This window comes from Hemiscyllium ocellatum, chromosome 28 (assembly GCF_020745735.1).
Source record: "Hemiscyllium ocellatum isolate sHemOce1 chromosome 28, sHemOce1.pat.X.cur, whole genome shotgun sequence".
In the NCBI taxonomy this organism is placed as follows: Eukaryota; Metazoa; Chordata; class Chondrichthyes; order Orectolobiformes; family Hemiscylliidae; genus Hemiscyllium; species Hemiscyllium ocellatum.
Genome location: NC_083428.1, coordinates 32,737,067 through 32,751,127, shown reverse-complemented (window position 1 = coordinate 32,751,127; position 14,061 = coordinate 32,737,067). Strand labels below are relative to the sequence as shown.

The 14,061-nt window shown below is 43.5% G+C and overlaps 1 protein-coding gene across 1 annotated transcript in view; it reads right to left on the bottom strand.

Moving 5' to 3' along the window:
* Positions 1 to 3,190, bottom strand: part of LOC132828872 (caytaxin-like) — a 45,457-nt gene extending 42,267 nt beyond the window's left edge. Inside the window, exon 1 of the mRNA XM_060846049.1 lies at positions 3,095 to 3,190. Coding sequence (XP_060702032.1) covers positions 3,095 to 3,171 — 77 coding nt within the window. The 5' untranslated portion in view covers positions 3,172 to 3,190. The remainder of the gene's footprint in view (positions 1 to 3,094) is intronic.
* Positions 3,191 to 14,061: the final 10,871 nt, after the last annotated feature.

Sequence of the window (14,061 nt, the reverse complement as noted above, 5' to 3'; positions counted from 1 at the left end):
TCCTCACCTTCTATAACATCAGGAGATGTAGAAGAAGCAGGTCTTTCGATCCATCAAATCTGCTCCACCGTTCAATGAGATCAAATTTCCAGCCTTTTCCCCATAATTCTTGATTCCTTTAATGATTAAAAACCTTTCTATATCAGCTTTAGAATTACTACAGTATGGAAAGCAGGCCATTTGGCCCACTGAACTGACAATGTCCCTCTGGAGAGCATCCTACCCAGACCCATCCCATCATTTGGGCAGCACGGTGGCACAGTGGTTAGCACTGCTGCCTCACAGCGCCTGAGACCTGGGTTCAATTCCCGCCTCAGGCGACTGACTGTGTGGAGTTTGCACGTTCTCCCCGTGTCTGCGTGGGTTTCCTCCGGGTGCTCCGGTTTCCTCCCACAGTCCAAAGATGTGCGGGTCAGGTGAATTGGCCATGCTAAATTGCCCGTAGTGTTAGGTAAGGGGTATATGTAGGGGTATGGGTGGGTTGCGCTTCGGCGGGTCGGTGTGGACTTGTTGGGCCGAAGGGCCTGTTTCCACACTGTAAGTAATCTAATCTAATCTAATCTAATCATTGTAGCCCTGCATTTCCCAAGGCTAACCCATCTAGCCTGCACATCTCTGTGTACTATGGGCAATTTAGCATGGCCAATCAACCTAACCTTGGACTATGGGGGGAAACCAGAGGACCTAGAGGTAACCCATGCAGACACGGGCAGAACATGCAAACTCCCGACAGTCAGTCACTCAAGGCTGGAATTGAACCTGGGTCCCTAGTCCTATGAGGCAGCAGTGCTAACCACGAAGCCACTGTGTCACATCTGTATACTTTATACCCTAACATTTACAGCCCTCTGTGGTGAAGAATACCACAGATTCACTATCCTCTGAGGGATTAAATTCTTCCTTATCTGTCTTGAATGGGTGATCCCTTACTCTGAGATTACACCCTCTAGTTGTAGACACTTCCACAAGGCATTCATCCACAACCTCTCAACATCTACCATGTCAGACACCCTGAGAATATTATATGCTTTAATAAGGTCACCTCCCATTCCTCTAAACTCCAATGAATACAGGATCAATCTACTCAACCTCTCCTCATAAGACAATTCCCACACCCAGGACCAATGTAATGAAACTTTTCTGGATGGGCCCCCATGCCAGTATATCTTCCCTAAGATAAAAAACCCATAACTGTTCACAGTATTCCAGGCGTAGCCTAACTAATGCCCTGGAAAATTTTAGCAAACCTCCCTATTTTTACACTTTAATGATAAGGACTAACATCCAATTTGTCTTCCCTTTTACCTGCTGAATTTGGATGCCAGCTTTAGATTAGATTAGATTACTTACAGTGTGGAAACAGGCCCTTCGGCCCAACAAGTCCACACCAACCCACCGAAGCGCCAACCCACCCATTCCCCTACATTTACCCCTTTACCTAATACTACAGGCAATTTAGCATGGCCAATTCACCTGGCCTGCACATCTTTGGACTGTGGGAGGAAACCAGAGCACCCGGAGGAAACCCACGCAGACACGGGAAGAATGTGCAAACTCCACACAGTCCGTTGCCTGAGTTGGGAACTGAACCTGGGTCTCTGGCGCTGTGAGGCAGCAGTGCTAACCACTGTGCCACCCAGCTTCTTGTGATTGATGCACGAGGACCCACTAGTCTCTCTGTACTGCAGACGTCCACAGTCCTTCTACATTTACATGTTAATCAGTTCCTCTATATTTCCCAGAGAAGTGCATAACCTCACATTTTTCTATATTGTATTCCATCTGCCAAGTTTTTGCATACTCACTTAACCTGCCTACTACTGTGTGATTTAAAACTGTGTGATTTAAAACCGTCTTCTCACCTGGATGTTAAAGATATTAAATTAAAATCTCCAACCAACTGTCCCCTGGTTCCAGATCCTATAACACAATTTGAAGCTGAGCAAGGAGCTTAACATTCCTCCCATAACTGATCATTTATCACACAATTATTGGATATTAGTTGAGTTGATTGGTTATTGTTTATTTCCTACACAAAAGCAGTCACTGTACTTCTACACTGGTGATCATATAAAGCACTTTGAGACTATGAAAGGACACAACAGATATGCATTAGATGATACATAAGGGATGGATTGTGATTAGATTAGATTACTTACAGTGTGGAAACAGGCCCTTCGGCCCAACAAGTCCACACCGACCCGCCAAAGCGCAACCCACCCATACCCTTACATTTACCCCTTACCTAACACTACGGGCAATTTAACATGGCCAATTCACCTGACCCGCACATCTTTGGACTGTGGGAGGAAACCGGAGGAAACCCACACAGACACGGGGAGAACGTGCAAACTCCACACAGTCAGTCGCCTGAGGCGGGAATTGAACCCGGGTCTCAGGCGGGTCAGGCGGGTCTCAGGCGCTGTGAGGCAGCAGTGCTAACCACTGTGCCACCGTGCCGCCCACTAAAATTTTAGCAAACCTCCCTATTTTTACACTTTAATGATAAGGACAAACATCCAATTGTCTGTCAGATCCAGCGCTCCAAACATTGTCGTTCCAATTACAATTGCAATTTGTAATTAAAATTACAAACTAAAAATGTTGCCTCTCTCCTGAAGGCACTAATAGTCTCTGGGTACCAGCTCCATGTAAAGCAGCGACACTTTGATTATTCACTGGGACAAAATCAGTCGGCTATTCAACCACCGGCAGCATCACATGTCTGCTCGTCCAACATTGGCGCGAACTAGTGTGAATTTTCCTACAGGGATCACAAGATCCTATCTGGTACCATCCCAATTTACACCCTCTACATCCTAAACAGAGGCACAATTAGGGTTCTTTCTGGGCAAGGAGGGACAAAACTAAGATTTAAAGAATCAGTGAAATCCCAATGGGCAAACATATCAGGCAATGAATCTGGGACCACGATCTACTGAGACAGGCAGTGAAAGAGTTAACAGCACAAATGTTTGCAGCAGGGCTTTGTGTCCCTGATGCTCTCAGCTTCGTCGGGAGTGCTCCCTTGAAAATTGATGGGCTTTCAACACAAACGTAAATGTGGAGATGTGACAGCATCTGGATAGCTAACCTGGGAAAATCATCATCCTGCCATTCCTCTTTCAGTTCAACATTTTCCATTCGAAGCGCTGCCTCACTGGTCCCCATCAGAATCCCGAAGATGGTGGGCTAAAACAATTCGGCAGCTGAACATATATAATAAATGATATGTATTATAAACATCAAAAGGAGCTGTCTAGTACAAGCACATAAAATCATTTTGAAATATAATTTATCTGGTATTGAAATAACAACAAAAGAAACAGTTAGAAAAGGACCACTTACATTCAGTCTCTGATCCTTTACAGCTTATTATTTTAATAAGAAATGGTCCTTTTGTCCATCTCCAACGTATTCCTCCGTCTGCTTCTCCTGAAGCAGATTATTTAAATTGTTGGAACTGAAAGCAGTGTCTTAAATAAGCTGAACCTTTTGCCACCTTCACTTGAAGCCTTGTTATGCTGACTATATCAGTGCTTTCTTCACCATTACGGGTGCAGATGCCAATCACTGACTTATTTTTGCATTGCCAGAACACTGCTGGTAGGCACAGTGCTGTGTGCAGAGGTAATTACCAGGTTGGCAGGCACATCAGCAAACAGCAGTTTGATTGGTGGCATCCTGTGATGAAATCTGCCAGCACCATCCAATCATCAACAGAAGGGAGAAATCAGAACATATTGTTCAAACTGTGCCACATCTTCTCTATCTGGGCTTTGCTCAATTCTGCTTTATCTGCTCTCTCTCTCTCTCTCCACCTCCCCTCACCCCTCCCCCACTCCCCCCCCCACACACACACACACACACACCCCAACTCCTCTCTCTCTTGCTCCTACCTCACTTCCACAAACAAATAATTCCTGTCATTGGAATAACAAAATGGACACAACCTCCAAAGGATGTGTGGTGTTGGTCAGAATCATCGAGTTGTACAGCATGGAAACAGACCCTTCAGGAGAAAGTGAGCACTGCAGATGCTGGAGATCAGAGTCGGGAGTGTAGTGCTGGAAAGGCACAGCAGGTTAGGCAGCATCCAAGGAGCAGGAGAATCAACATTTCGGGCTTAAGCCCTTCATCAGGTTGATTCTCCTGCTCCTTGGATGCTTCCTGATCTGCTATGCTTTTCTAGCACTACACTATCGAAACAGACCCTTCAGTCCAACTCATCTATGTTGACCAAATATCCCAAATTAATCAAATCCCATTTGGCCCATATCCCTCTAACCTGTTCTTTTTCATGTACCCATTCAGATGCCTTTTAAATGTTGTAATTGAACCAGCCTCCACCACTTCCTTTGGCAGCTCATTCCATTTACACACCACCCTCTGCATAAGTTGCCCCTTAGGCCCCTTTGAAATCTTTCTCTTCTCATCTTAAACCTACGCCCTCTAGTTTTGAACTCCCCAACCTGGGAAAACGACATTGGCTATTCACCCTATCGATGCCCACAGCATGTATCAGAAAGTTGCTGAGCCGTTAACTTGGTGCAGAAATTGCAGAGGACTAGCAGGGAATATAGAAACAGGAGTGAAGATAGGATGTGTCTCCTAAGGAGTTGCTATACTCAAAATGTAGTTGAAAAAAGTTTCCTCTTTCTTTCAACCACTCCTGAAGTTGCTTCCTCTTGCTGGAGTACTGGCTGCTAATCAGTCCCCGAATGTCTCACACACTATCTATGACTTCAGACAACGAGACGTTCTACAGGCGTTTCAAATGTGGGAAGTAAGGCTAATTCTAACCTTACCAATGTTAATATTTCCCACAAGAATCACTGGATATCAGCCAATCTTAAAACATGCAGGTCACTGATTTTTAAAAAAATACATGATTATGATGTAATATGACAGAAATTGTTCAAAATAACAAAAGGAGAGGAATTATTTTATAAAACCAGACCTTTTACAGTGAAACAGAGTCTAGAACAAGGCAAAACTCTACACAGAGTCGAGAGGCTGTGGATTTGAATTCTTGTAAAACTGAGATGTAAAACACTGTCAACACTGAAAATTAGAATGGATGGTTGAAGACAAAGTGGATGAAGAGAAGGAGCAGAAAAACTAAAGGCATTTATAATCACGTACAGATATGTAAGTCAAAAATCATTAGGCACTGATTGGTTCTGTCTTTTGTTATGACAGGAAACCTCCTTTGGAACAATGATATGAAGCAAAGGACAAGCAAGAAAATTGTTTAATTTTGATCCATATTGTTGTAAGCATCAGCCTGGGGAGGGGGAAGGGCTGACACACACACACACACACACAGGCAACCTTTTATTTGCCTTGTGCACTCAGTTAGTATTCTCTGAATATGGTGGATCCTCCAGATGTTTCATTGTAAAGATACAAATGTTTGTTTGAATGAACTGTGCAGACAATGAGCTGCTTGTTCAAATTCCATGACTTCAGGACAAGTGAACTTCCACTTGTTGCATGTATCCTACTAATGTGCAGAAATTTACTTAATGATTTGCCAAGTGTGAGTGTAGGATGAAAATGGCAGACAACCAGGACTGAATATCTAAAAGGAAATAAAGATGGGCAGGATGCTTATTGACATAACCAATAAAGGATGGCTGCACTCACTGTTTGGATTTTTAAAATCTGCATTTTCACTTTCTCCCTCCTCCCTCTGAAGATGGTGGCCTCAGCTTTTGGGTGCACACAGCCTGCTTTCTCAGCATTTGAGAAGCTGCTTTGTTTTTAGAATGTCTTTGATGATGCCCTCCCACATTTCCAATGCTGACCACACATGGGTACCTGCAGTGATGGGAATGAGGTCAGCCACGTGGCCATCATACAGTATGAGTTTCCTGGTTGCAGCTGTTAACCCGGTCCAATCAGGGAGCCCTGGCTGACAGATATAATCAGGAGCAAGGTGGGAGGGATGGGTGGCTTGCTGGGATGGGGCTGTATTCTACGCACTGTTTCTCATTTGGTTGGATGGTCTTGTATGTATTGTTACTGTTAATTTTGTGATGACTGAGAGTGGGATTTGAGGTTCGTCCTCATTTCTGTGAAAACTGGTTGAACGGTGCGGTTTGGGGTCCGGTTTTGCCATCCCTTTCTCCTGCAAGTTACTGTTTCTTCTACAAGGCTGTTCATGTTTGTTTGTAATTTGTACTGGTTAATAAAATATAACCAGAAAAGAAAAAGAAATAAACAGGAGCATTAGAGGTTCTGTCCACTTTAGGAGCCAGCTTGGATCTACTGTGTTAGTGTCATGTACGATGTGAATAAAGGATGATTTGTTGACAGGGTACGGACCTTAGAGGAGTTATTTCAGTGCCATTTTGGTGAGGGCATTAACAAGTGCACAGGAAGGTAAAGAGCTGACAAACTGTGACACATCCCGATTTCAAGAATTCCGCAAAGACTACTTATTAGAAGTTTGCAACAGTTTGCACCCACTTTGGCACACAGCATGACAGGGAGAATGAGAGGTGAAATGGAGCTACTTGAACACGGAAGAGGAAGAGATGGAGAAGGACTCTCAACAGGAGACTGCAATTTTACACCCCAAAACCACAGTGGGAGTAAAGTATGTTAGATGTCCCTGCTTCACTAAGAAGAGCTTCAGTGAAATATACCACTTATTGCAGCCATGACTGTTGCATCAGAGCCAGCATTACCAGAGACTCTGACATTGAACTTCACCATGCTACGTCTCTGGCTTCTCCTGGGTTTGAGCAGATGATACTTGAAACATTTTTGAGTTTGCAGTCCAATGTTGTATAGGGAAGTCACTGAGGCTCCAATACAGCTGAATACATTTAATTCTTTCTTGTCAGTAAGGAGGAGGAAAAACGAGCATGCAACTTTGTGAGACTGCAGGTTTCCCCAAGGTGCATGGTGCTTTTCATTGCTCATACAACGGTTTGTGGGCACCATGTATCAACACAGAGGTCTATCACAACTGTAAGGAATTCCACCTCTCAATATTCACAATATTCACACAGCATAATGTGCAATTCCACGGCCAGTAACCTGACAGCAGTGTCTTCATTTTGCAGTGGTCTGCAGTGCCATTTGCCACCATTGCAAACTACAGAGGGACTACTAAGAGACAACAGCTGGTCATCGGCCATATGGATCAGAGTTCTGTTACACGCGCACAAACACACGTGCAAGATCCATACAATAAAAGCCATGTTGATAAACAAAATGTGATTGGGAACGCCGTTGGGAATTACACAACACTACCAAGCCTAGGCCACTCTCGAGGAATTCTACAGTATTCAGCAGAATATGTCAAAGTTTGTCATAGCATGCTACATGTCGCACATCCTCCTTGTCATGACGAGACAGATTCGGCATCAGCAAAATAGCAACCAGCTCAGGAGCAGGAAGAGAAGAGGCAAGTCACACAATTCCTTTCAAACTGATCAACGCATCTACATGCACAACAAGGGAATCCCCATTCATCAAAATCTCACAGCTTACCTTCTCCCTGTCACTGATCAAAATGCAAACCACCACAAAGCCAGCATTCCCAACAAAGTTTGTAACTTGAACATTCCAGATTGCATACAGGATGCAGCTAATCATCCTTCTGCATTACCTGTTGCCTATCTTCAGTGAGTTAATCTTAGTGCTCTGACATAATGCTACACGATGCGTATAATGAGGCTGGTGGAAGGTTGATGATTTTCAACGGTGAAAACTACCAATGACCTTGCAGGACAACCTTGAGCAGCTCTGACCCATCTTGGCAAGGGTTAGTAGTCTGGGCTGGCTGCTTGATAGACCCAGCAAAAGCCGAGTGAAGTGGCAGGAGTGCATGATGGTTTCAGCCCCACTGCTGGACATTGCCTCCATTAGGGCCATGCCAATAATGGCAGGCACCATCCCTTCCATGTAAGGAAGGCGCATATAATGTCGCCTGCCCCTCGCAGTTACAGTCACAGAGTCATAGAGATGTACAGCATGGAAACAGACCCTTCAGTCTAACCTGTCCATACCAACCAGATATTCCAACCCAATCTAGTCCCACCTGCCAGAACCCAGCCCATAACCCTCCAAACCCTTCCTATTCATATAGCCATCCAAATGCCTCTTAAATGCTGCAATTATACCAGCCTCCAACACATCCTCTGGCAGCTCATTCCATATACATACCACCCTCTGCGTGAAAAAGTTGCCCCTTAGGTCTCTTTTATATCTTTCCCCTCTCACCTTAAACCTATGCTCTCTAGTTCTGGATTCCCCAGCCTCAGGGAAAATACTTTGTCTACTTATCCTATCCATGCACCTCGTAATTTTGTAAACCTCTATAAGGTCTCCCCTCTATCTCCAATGCTCCAGGGAAAACAGCCCCAGCCTGTTCAGCCTTTCCCTATCGCTCAAATCCTCCAACCCTGGCAACATCCTTGTAAATCTTTTCTGAACCCTTTCAAGTTATACAACATCTTTCCTATAGGAAGGAGACCAGAAATTGCATGCAATATTCCAACAGTGGCCTAACCAATGTCCTGTTCAGCTGCAATATAACCTCCCAATTCCTGGACTCAATATTCTGACCAATAAAGGAAAGCATACCAAATGCCTTCTTCACTATCCTATCTACCTGTGACTCCACTTTCAAGGAGCTACGAACCTGCACTCCAAGGTCTCTTTGTTCAGCAACAGTCTGTAGGACCTTACCATTAAGTGTATAAGTCCTGCTAAGATTTGCTTTCCCAAAATGCAGCACCTCACATTTATCTAAATTAAACTCCATCTGCCACTTCTCAGTCCATTGGCCCATCTGGTCCAGATCCTGTTGTAATCTGAGATAACTCTCTTCGCTTTCCACTACACCTCCAATTTTGGTGTCATCTGCAAACTTAGTAACTGTACCTCTTATGCTTGAATCCAAATCATTTATGTAAATGACAAAAAGTAGAGGGCCCGCACCAATCCTCGTGGCACTCCACTGGTCACAGGCCTCCAGTCTGAAAAACAACCCTCCACCACCACCCTTTGTCTTCTCCTGCGAGTAAGTGTAATCTGTGCCAATAAGCATGGTGCAACGTAGCTATCATGCTCTTTGTTGGTTAGCTGGCAGTGTGTAACTTTTGTGAGATGTGGATATGTGGCTTCCAGCTAAGCAATGTTTGGTGAGGTGAAGTCACAAATGTGAGATGTGAATTGTAATTGATTGAGACTGTCATCATCTGAATGATGGAGTTGGTACATTGATCAATGGACGATGCCAGTGGTACGTAACATTACATTTGAAGGTGCATTCACTGACTCGTGAGATCACTTAAATTTTTGCAACACCCCTATCAGATTGAGGCTCAATGCCTGACATTGACAGCCATAGCCCTCTGGTTTCATTGCCTTTGAGAACAGATCTTGAAGGATTCCTGGCTTTCTGCTATTGGATGACATTTCTCCTCCTCTCTCCTCACCCTCTCCTCCTTCAATGCAGCACTGGAAAGTCTTAATATCTACAATCTGCATGGATTTACTGTTCCTGTGCCTTTTTCCAGGTAAAACTCATTTTTACAATGATGTCTGATATTTGCTTCTACCAAAACGTACCTTCCCATAAGAGATGCAGACGAGCTTGAAGGTTCAGGCCAACATGAAGACACTTAACCCATGCTCCAGTATTGACCTCTCAACAGCAAACTAAAACTGACGAGACAACATAATGATTTAAATAAACTGGCAGCAAAACGTTTACATGCTGCGTGCTTTGGAAACAATGGGCATATTATTCATGTATTATAATGTCTGCAACAATAGAGTCATAAAGATATACAGCATGGAAACAGACCCTTCAGTCCAACCTGCCCATGCCAACCAGATATCCCAACCCAATCTAGTCCCACCTGCCAGAACCCGGCCCATAACCCTTCCTATTCATATACCCATCCAAATGCCTTTTAAATGCTGCAATTGTACCAGCCTCCACCACATCCTCTGGCAGCTCATTCCATACATGTACCACCCTCTGCGTGAAAAGGTTGCCCCTGAAATCTCTTTTATATCTTTCCCCTCTCACCCTAAACCTATGCCCTCTAGTTTTGGACTCCCCGATGCCAGGGAAAATACTTTGTCTATTTATCCTATCCATGCCCCTCATAATTTTGCAAACCTTTATAAGGTCACCCCTCAGCCTCTGATGCTCCAGAGAAAACAGCCCCAGCCTGTTCAGCCTCTCCCTATAGCTCAAAATCTCCAACCCTTGCAACATTCTTGTAAATCTTTTCTGAACCCTTCCAAGTTTCACAACATTTTTCCGATAGGAAGGAGACCAGATTGCATGCAATATTCCAACAGTGGCCCAACCAATATCCTGTACAGCTGCAAGAGGACCTCCCAACTCCTGTACTCAATACTCTGACCAATAAAGGAAAGCATACCAAATGCCTTCTTCACTATCCTATCTACTTGCGACTCCATTTTCAAGGAGCTATGAACCTGCACTCCAAGATCTCTTTGTTCAGCAATACTCCCTAGGACCTTACCATTAAGTGTATAAGTCCTGCTAAGATTTGATTTCCTAAAATGCAGCACCTCACATTTATCTGAATTAAACTCCATCTGCCACTTCTCAGTCCATTGGCCCATCTGGTCCAGATCCTGTTGTAATCTGAGACAACCCTCTTCGCTGTCCACTACACCTCCAATTTTGGTATCATCTGCAAACTTAGTAACTGTACCTCTTATGCTCACATTCAAATCATTTATGTAAATGACAAAAAGTAGAGGGCCCAGCACTGATTCTTGTGGCACTCCACTGGTCACAGGCCTCCAGTCTGAAAAACAACCCTCCACCACCACCTCTGTCTTCTGCCTTTGAGCCAGTTCTGTTTCCAAATGGCTAGTTCTCCCTGTATTCCATGAGGTCTAACCTTGTTAATCAGTCTCCTGTGGGGAATCTTGTCGAATGCCTTACTGAAGTCCATATAGATCACATCTACTGCTCTGTGCTCATCAATCTTCTTTGTTACATCTTCAAAAAACTCAATCATGTTTGTGAGACATGATTTTCCATGCACAAAGCCATGTTGACTATCCCTAATCAGTCCTTGCCTTACCAAAGATACGTACATCTTGTCCCTCAGGATTCCCTCCAACAACTTGCCCACCACTGAGGTCAGGCTCATCGGTCTATAGTTCCCTGGCTTGTCTTTACCGCCCTTCTTAAACAATGGCACCACGTTTGCAAACCCCCAGTTTTCCTGTGACTATCGATGATACAAATATCTCAGCAAGAGGCCCAGCAATCACTTCTCTAGCTTCCCACAGAGTTCTCGGGTACAGCTGATCAGGTCCTGGGGATTTATTCACCTTTATGCATTTCAAGACATCCAGTACTTCCTCCTCTGTAATATGGACATTTTGCAAGATGTCACCATCTATTTCCCTACAGTCTATATCTTCCATATCCTTTTCCACAGTAAATACTGATGCAAAATATTCATTTAATATCTCTCCCATTTTCTGTGGCTCTACATAAAGGCCACCTTGCTGATCTTTGAGGGGCCCTATTCTCTCCCTAGTTACCCTTTTGTCCTTAATTTATTTGTAAAAGCCATCTCATGTCCCCGTTTTGCCCTCCTGATTTTCCTAAGTATACTCCTACTTCCTTTCTACTCTTCCAAGGATTCACTCGATCTATCCTGTCATATGCTTCCTTTTTTTTCTGAATCAAACCCTGAATTTCTTTAGTCATCCAGCATTCCCTATACCTACCATCCTTTCCTTTCACCCTGACAGGAATATACTTTCTCTGGATTCTCGTTATCGCATTTTTGAAGGCTTCCCATTTTCCAGCCGTCCCTTACCTGCGAACATTTGCCTCCAATCAGCTTTCGAAAGTTCTTGCCTAATACCGTCAAAATTGGCCTTTCTCCAATTTAGAACTTCAACTTTTAGATCTGGTTTATACTTTTCCATCACTACTTTAAAACTAATAGAATTATGGTCGCTGGCCCCAAAGTGTTCCCCCACTGACACCTCAATGCCTTATTTCCCATGAGTAGGTCAAGTTTTGCACCTTCTCTAGTAGGTACATCCACATACTGAATCAGAAAATTGTCTCGTATGCACTTAAGAAATTCCTCTCCATCTAAACCTTTAAATAATGTTCAGATTTATCAAATCACAATTACCATTGTCTCTTGATACAGTACAGTTTATTGAGTAATAGTTGATCTTCAGTCATCCAAGGGCAGAAGCTTGTTGTGGTTGCAGGGTATAACAAACCAAACGGAAGACCAGCAACAGACCCTTGCTGTCTGTCAAACTACACAGCGATAGGTAATGGTGAAGTCCCTGGAATCATGGACATATGGAGCCGAAATCCTGCTTAGCAAGAGCTACCAGCCATTCAGAAGCTTCAGCACTTGTGCTGGGGAGCAACATTGAGGAGTACATAGTTGTTGGTGGGTTCTGATGAAGTGTTGCTGGACTCAAAAAGTTAAGTCTGCTTCTCTTTCTCTCTCTACAGATGCTGCCAAACCTGCCGAGTGTTTTCAGCACTTTCTGGTTGTGTTTCAGATTTCCAGCACCCACACTCCTTTGTTTTGAATCCAGATTGCTAGCCCACCATGCCAATGCAGGAAGGCAGTGGGGTTCAGACATGACATCACTCCACCTCCAAGCTGAGCACCAGCGAAGACTTGATCCTGCAATTCCAGACCGTGGGCTTTTGCACTGTATTCAATTGTCATTGTATAGTCAAATGTCAATTTTGACCTGCTTGTGATCTTGCAGGAATCATCCAATATTGGTCAAAGACTTGAAAATTTGATGCTGTTTTAATTTGGATAATGTGATTTTGGGGTCATATGATAGAAATATTAAAAAGTACAAGAAAGGGCTGATGCATTCAGATTGTTTGGAGTAGTTTGTTTGCTAGAAGGAAGGGCTTTGATACACACTTAAATGTGTAACATTTAGAACAATGAGCAGGAAAAATCCCTTTGTTTGGAGAGTCATGACGATATGGATTTCTCTTCTGGGATTAGTAACTGAGAAAAACAATCTCCATTTTAGAAATTAGATTGACAGATGGATGAAGGTAAATACCATGATGAAGTGGTTAGGCTTGTATTGGTAATAAAGTCTGATTTATTCTACATTTACTTGGCTGGACGGTATCAAAGATTTCTATGGCATGAAGCAAAACACCTTTCTTCATAAAAGAAAGGTGTTGAATATTGGTGCATTTATTGTTTGTGATAATCAAGAATGTTGGGTGGCAGAAGAGGTGATTTTGTAAAATCAGTCTTTTCTTTGCCCTGAACATTCAGTAGGTGTTGTCTGAATAGTGTGGGTCCTTCAAATGTTTTGTTCTAAAGATATTACTGTTTATGAATGAACTGAATGGATATTGCACTTTGTGGCCCAGTGTCATGATTTGAAGACAATGAAGCTTTCACTTGCTCCACATATTGTCCAGTGTGCAGAACTCACTCAATGATTTGCAAAGTGTCTGAACATTATAACAATGGCAGGTGGCCAGCAGAAAAATATAGAGAACATAGGCAAGAAAATCTTGCTGTGCAGTGGTAGTGGTCCTGCCTCTCAGGCAGAAGCTCCAGGTTTGAGTCCAGTTCCAGAACTTGACAGCTGTGGAAAGTGTGGCCAAACAGCTTGCTATCAATTTGTAAGTCACTCTGGTAGGACTGTGTTATGAGTGAGAAATGTGACAATGCTGTGTTTTATGAGGTTATTTTGTCCTGGGTTTTTTTATGAGAGAGGTTTTAAGGCAGAGGTATCAAGTAGCCTACCCAAGCCACAGGAGTCAACAGTTTGTTAGGGGGTCTTGGTTTTTTTTTTAATAAGTTGGAACAATAGAATCAGCCCGAATGGGTGGGGGTCAAGCTTCCCCCAGAACCAGGATTAGTTTCTTAGGTTTTCAATTGCAGTTGTTGCTGGGTCTGTTGCTACAGTACATCTCTCCTGCTACATTCTATCTGAGTTTTCTCTTGATGTTTTTCCTCCTGGGCTGCTAGAATTGCATGTGAAATAATCTATTTTATTGAAATAAATAGG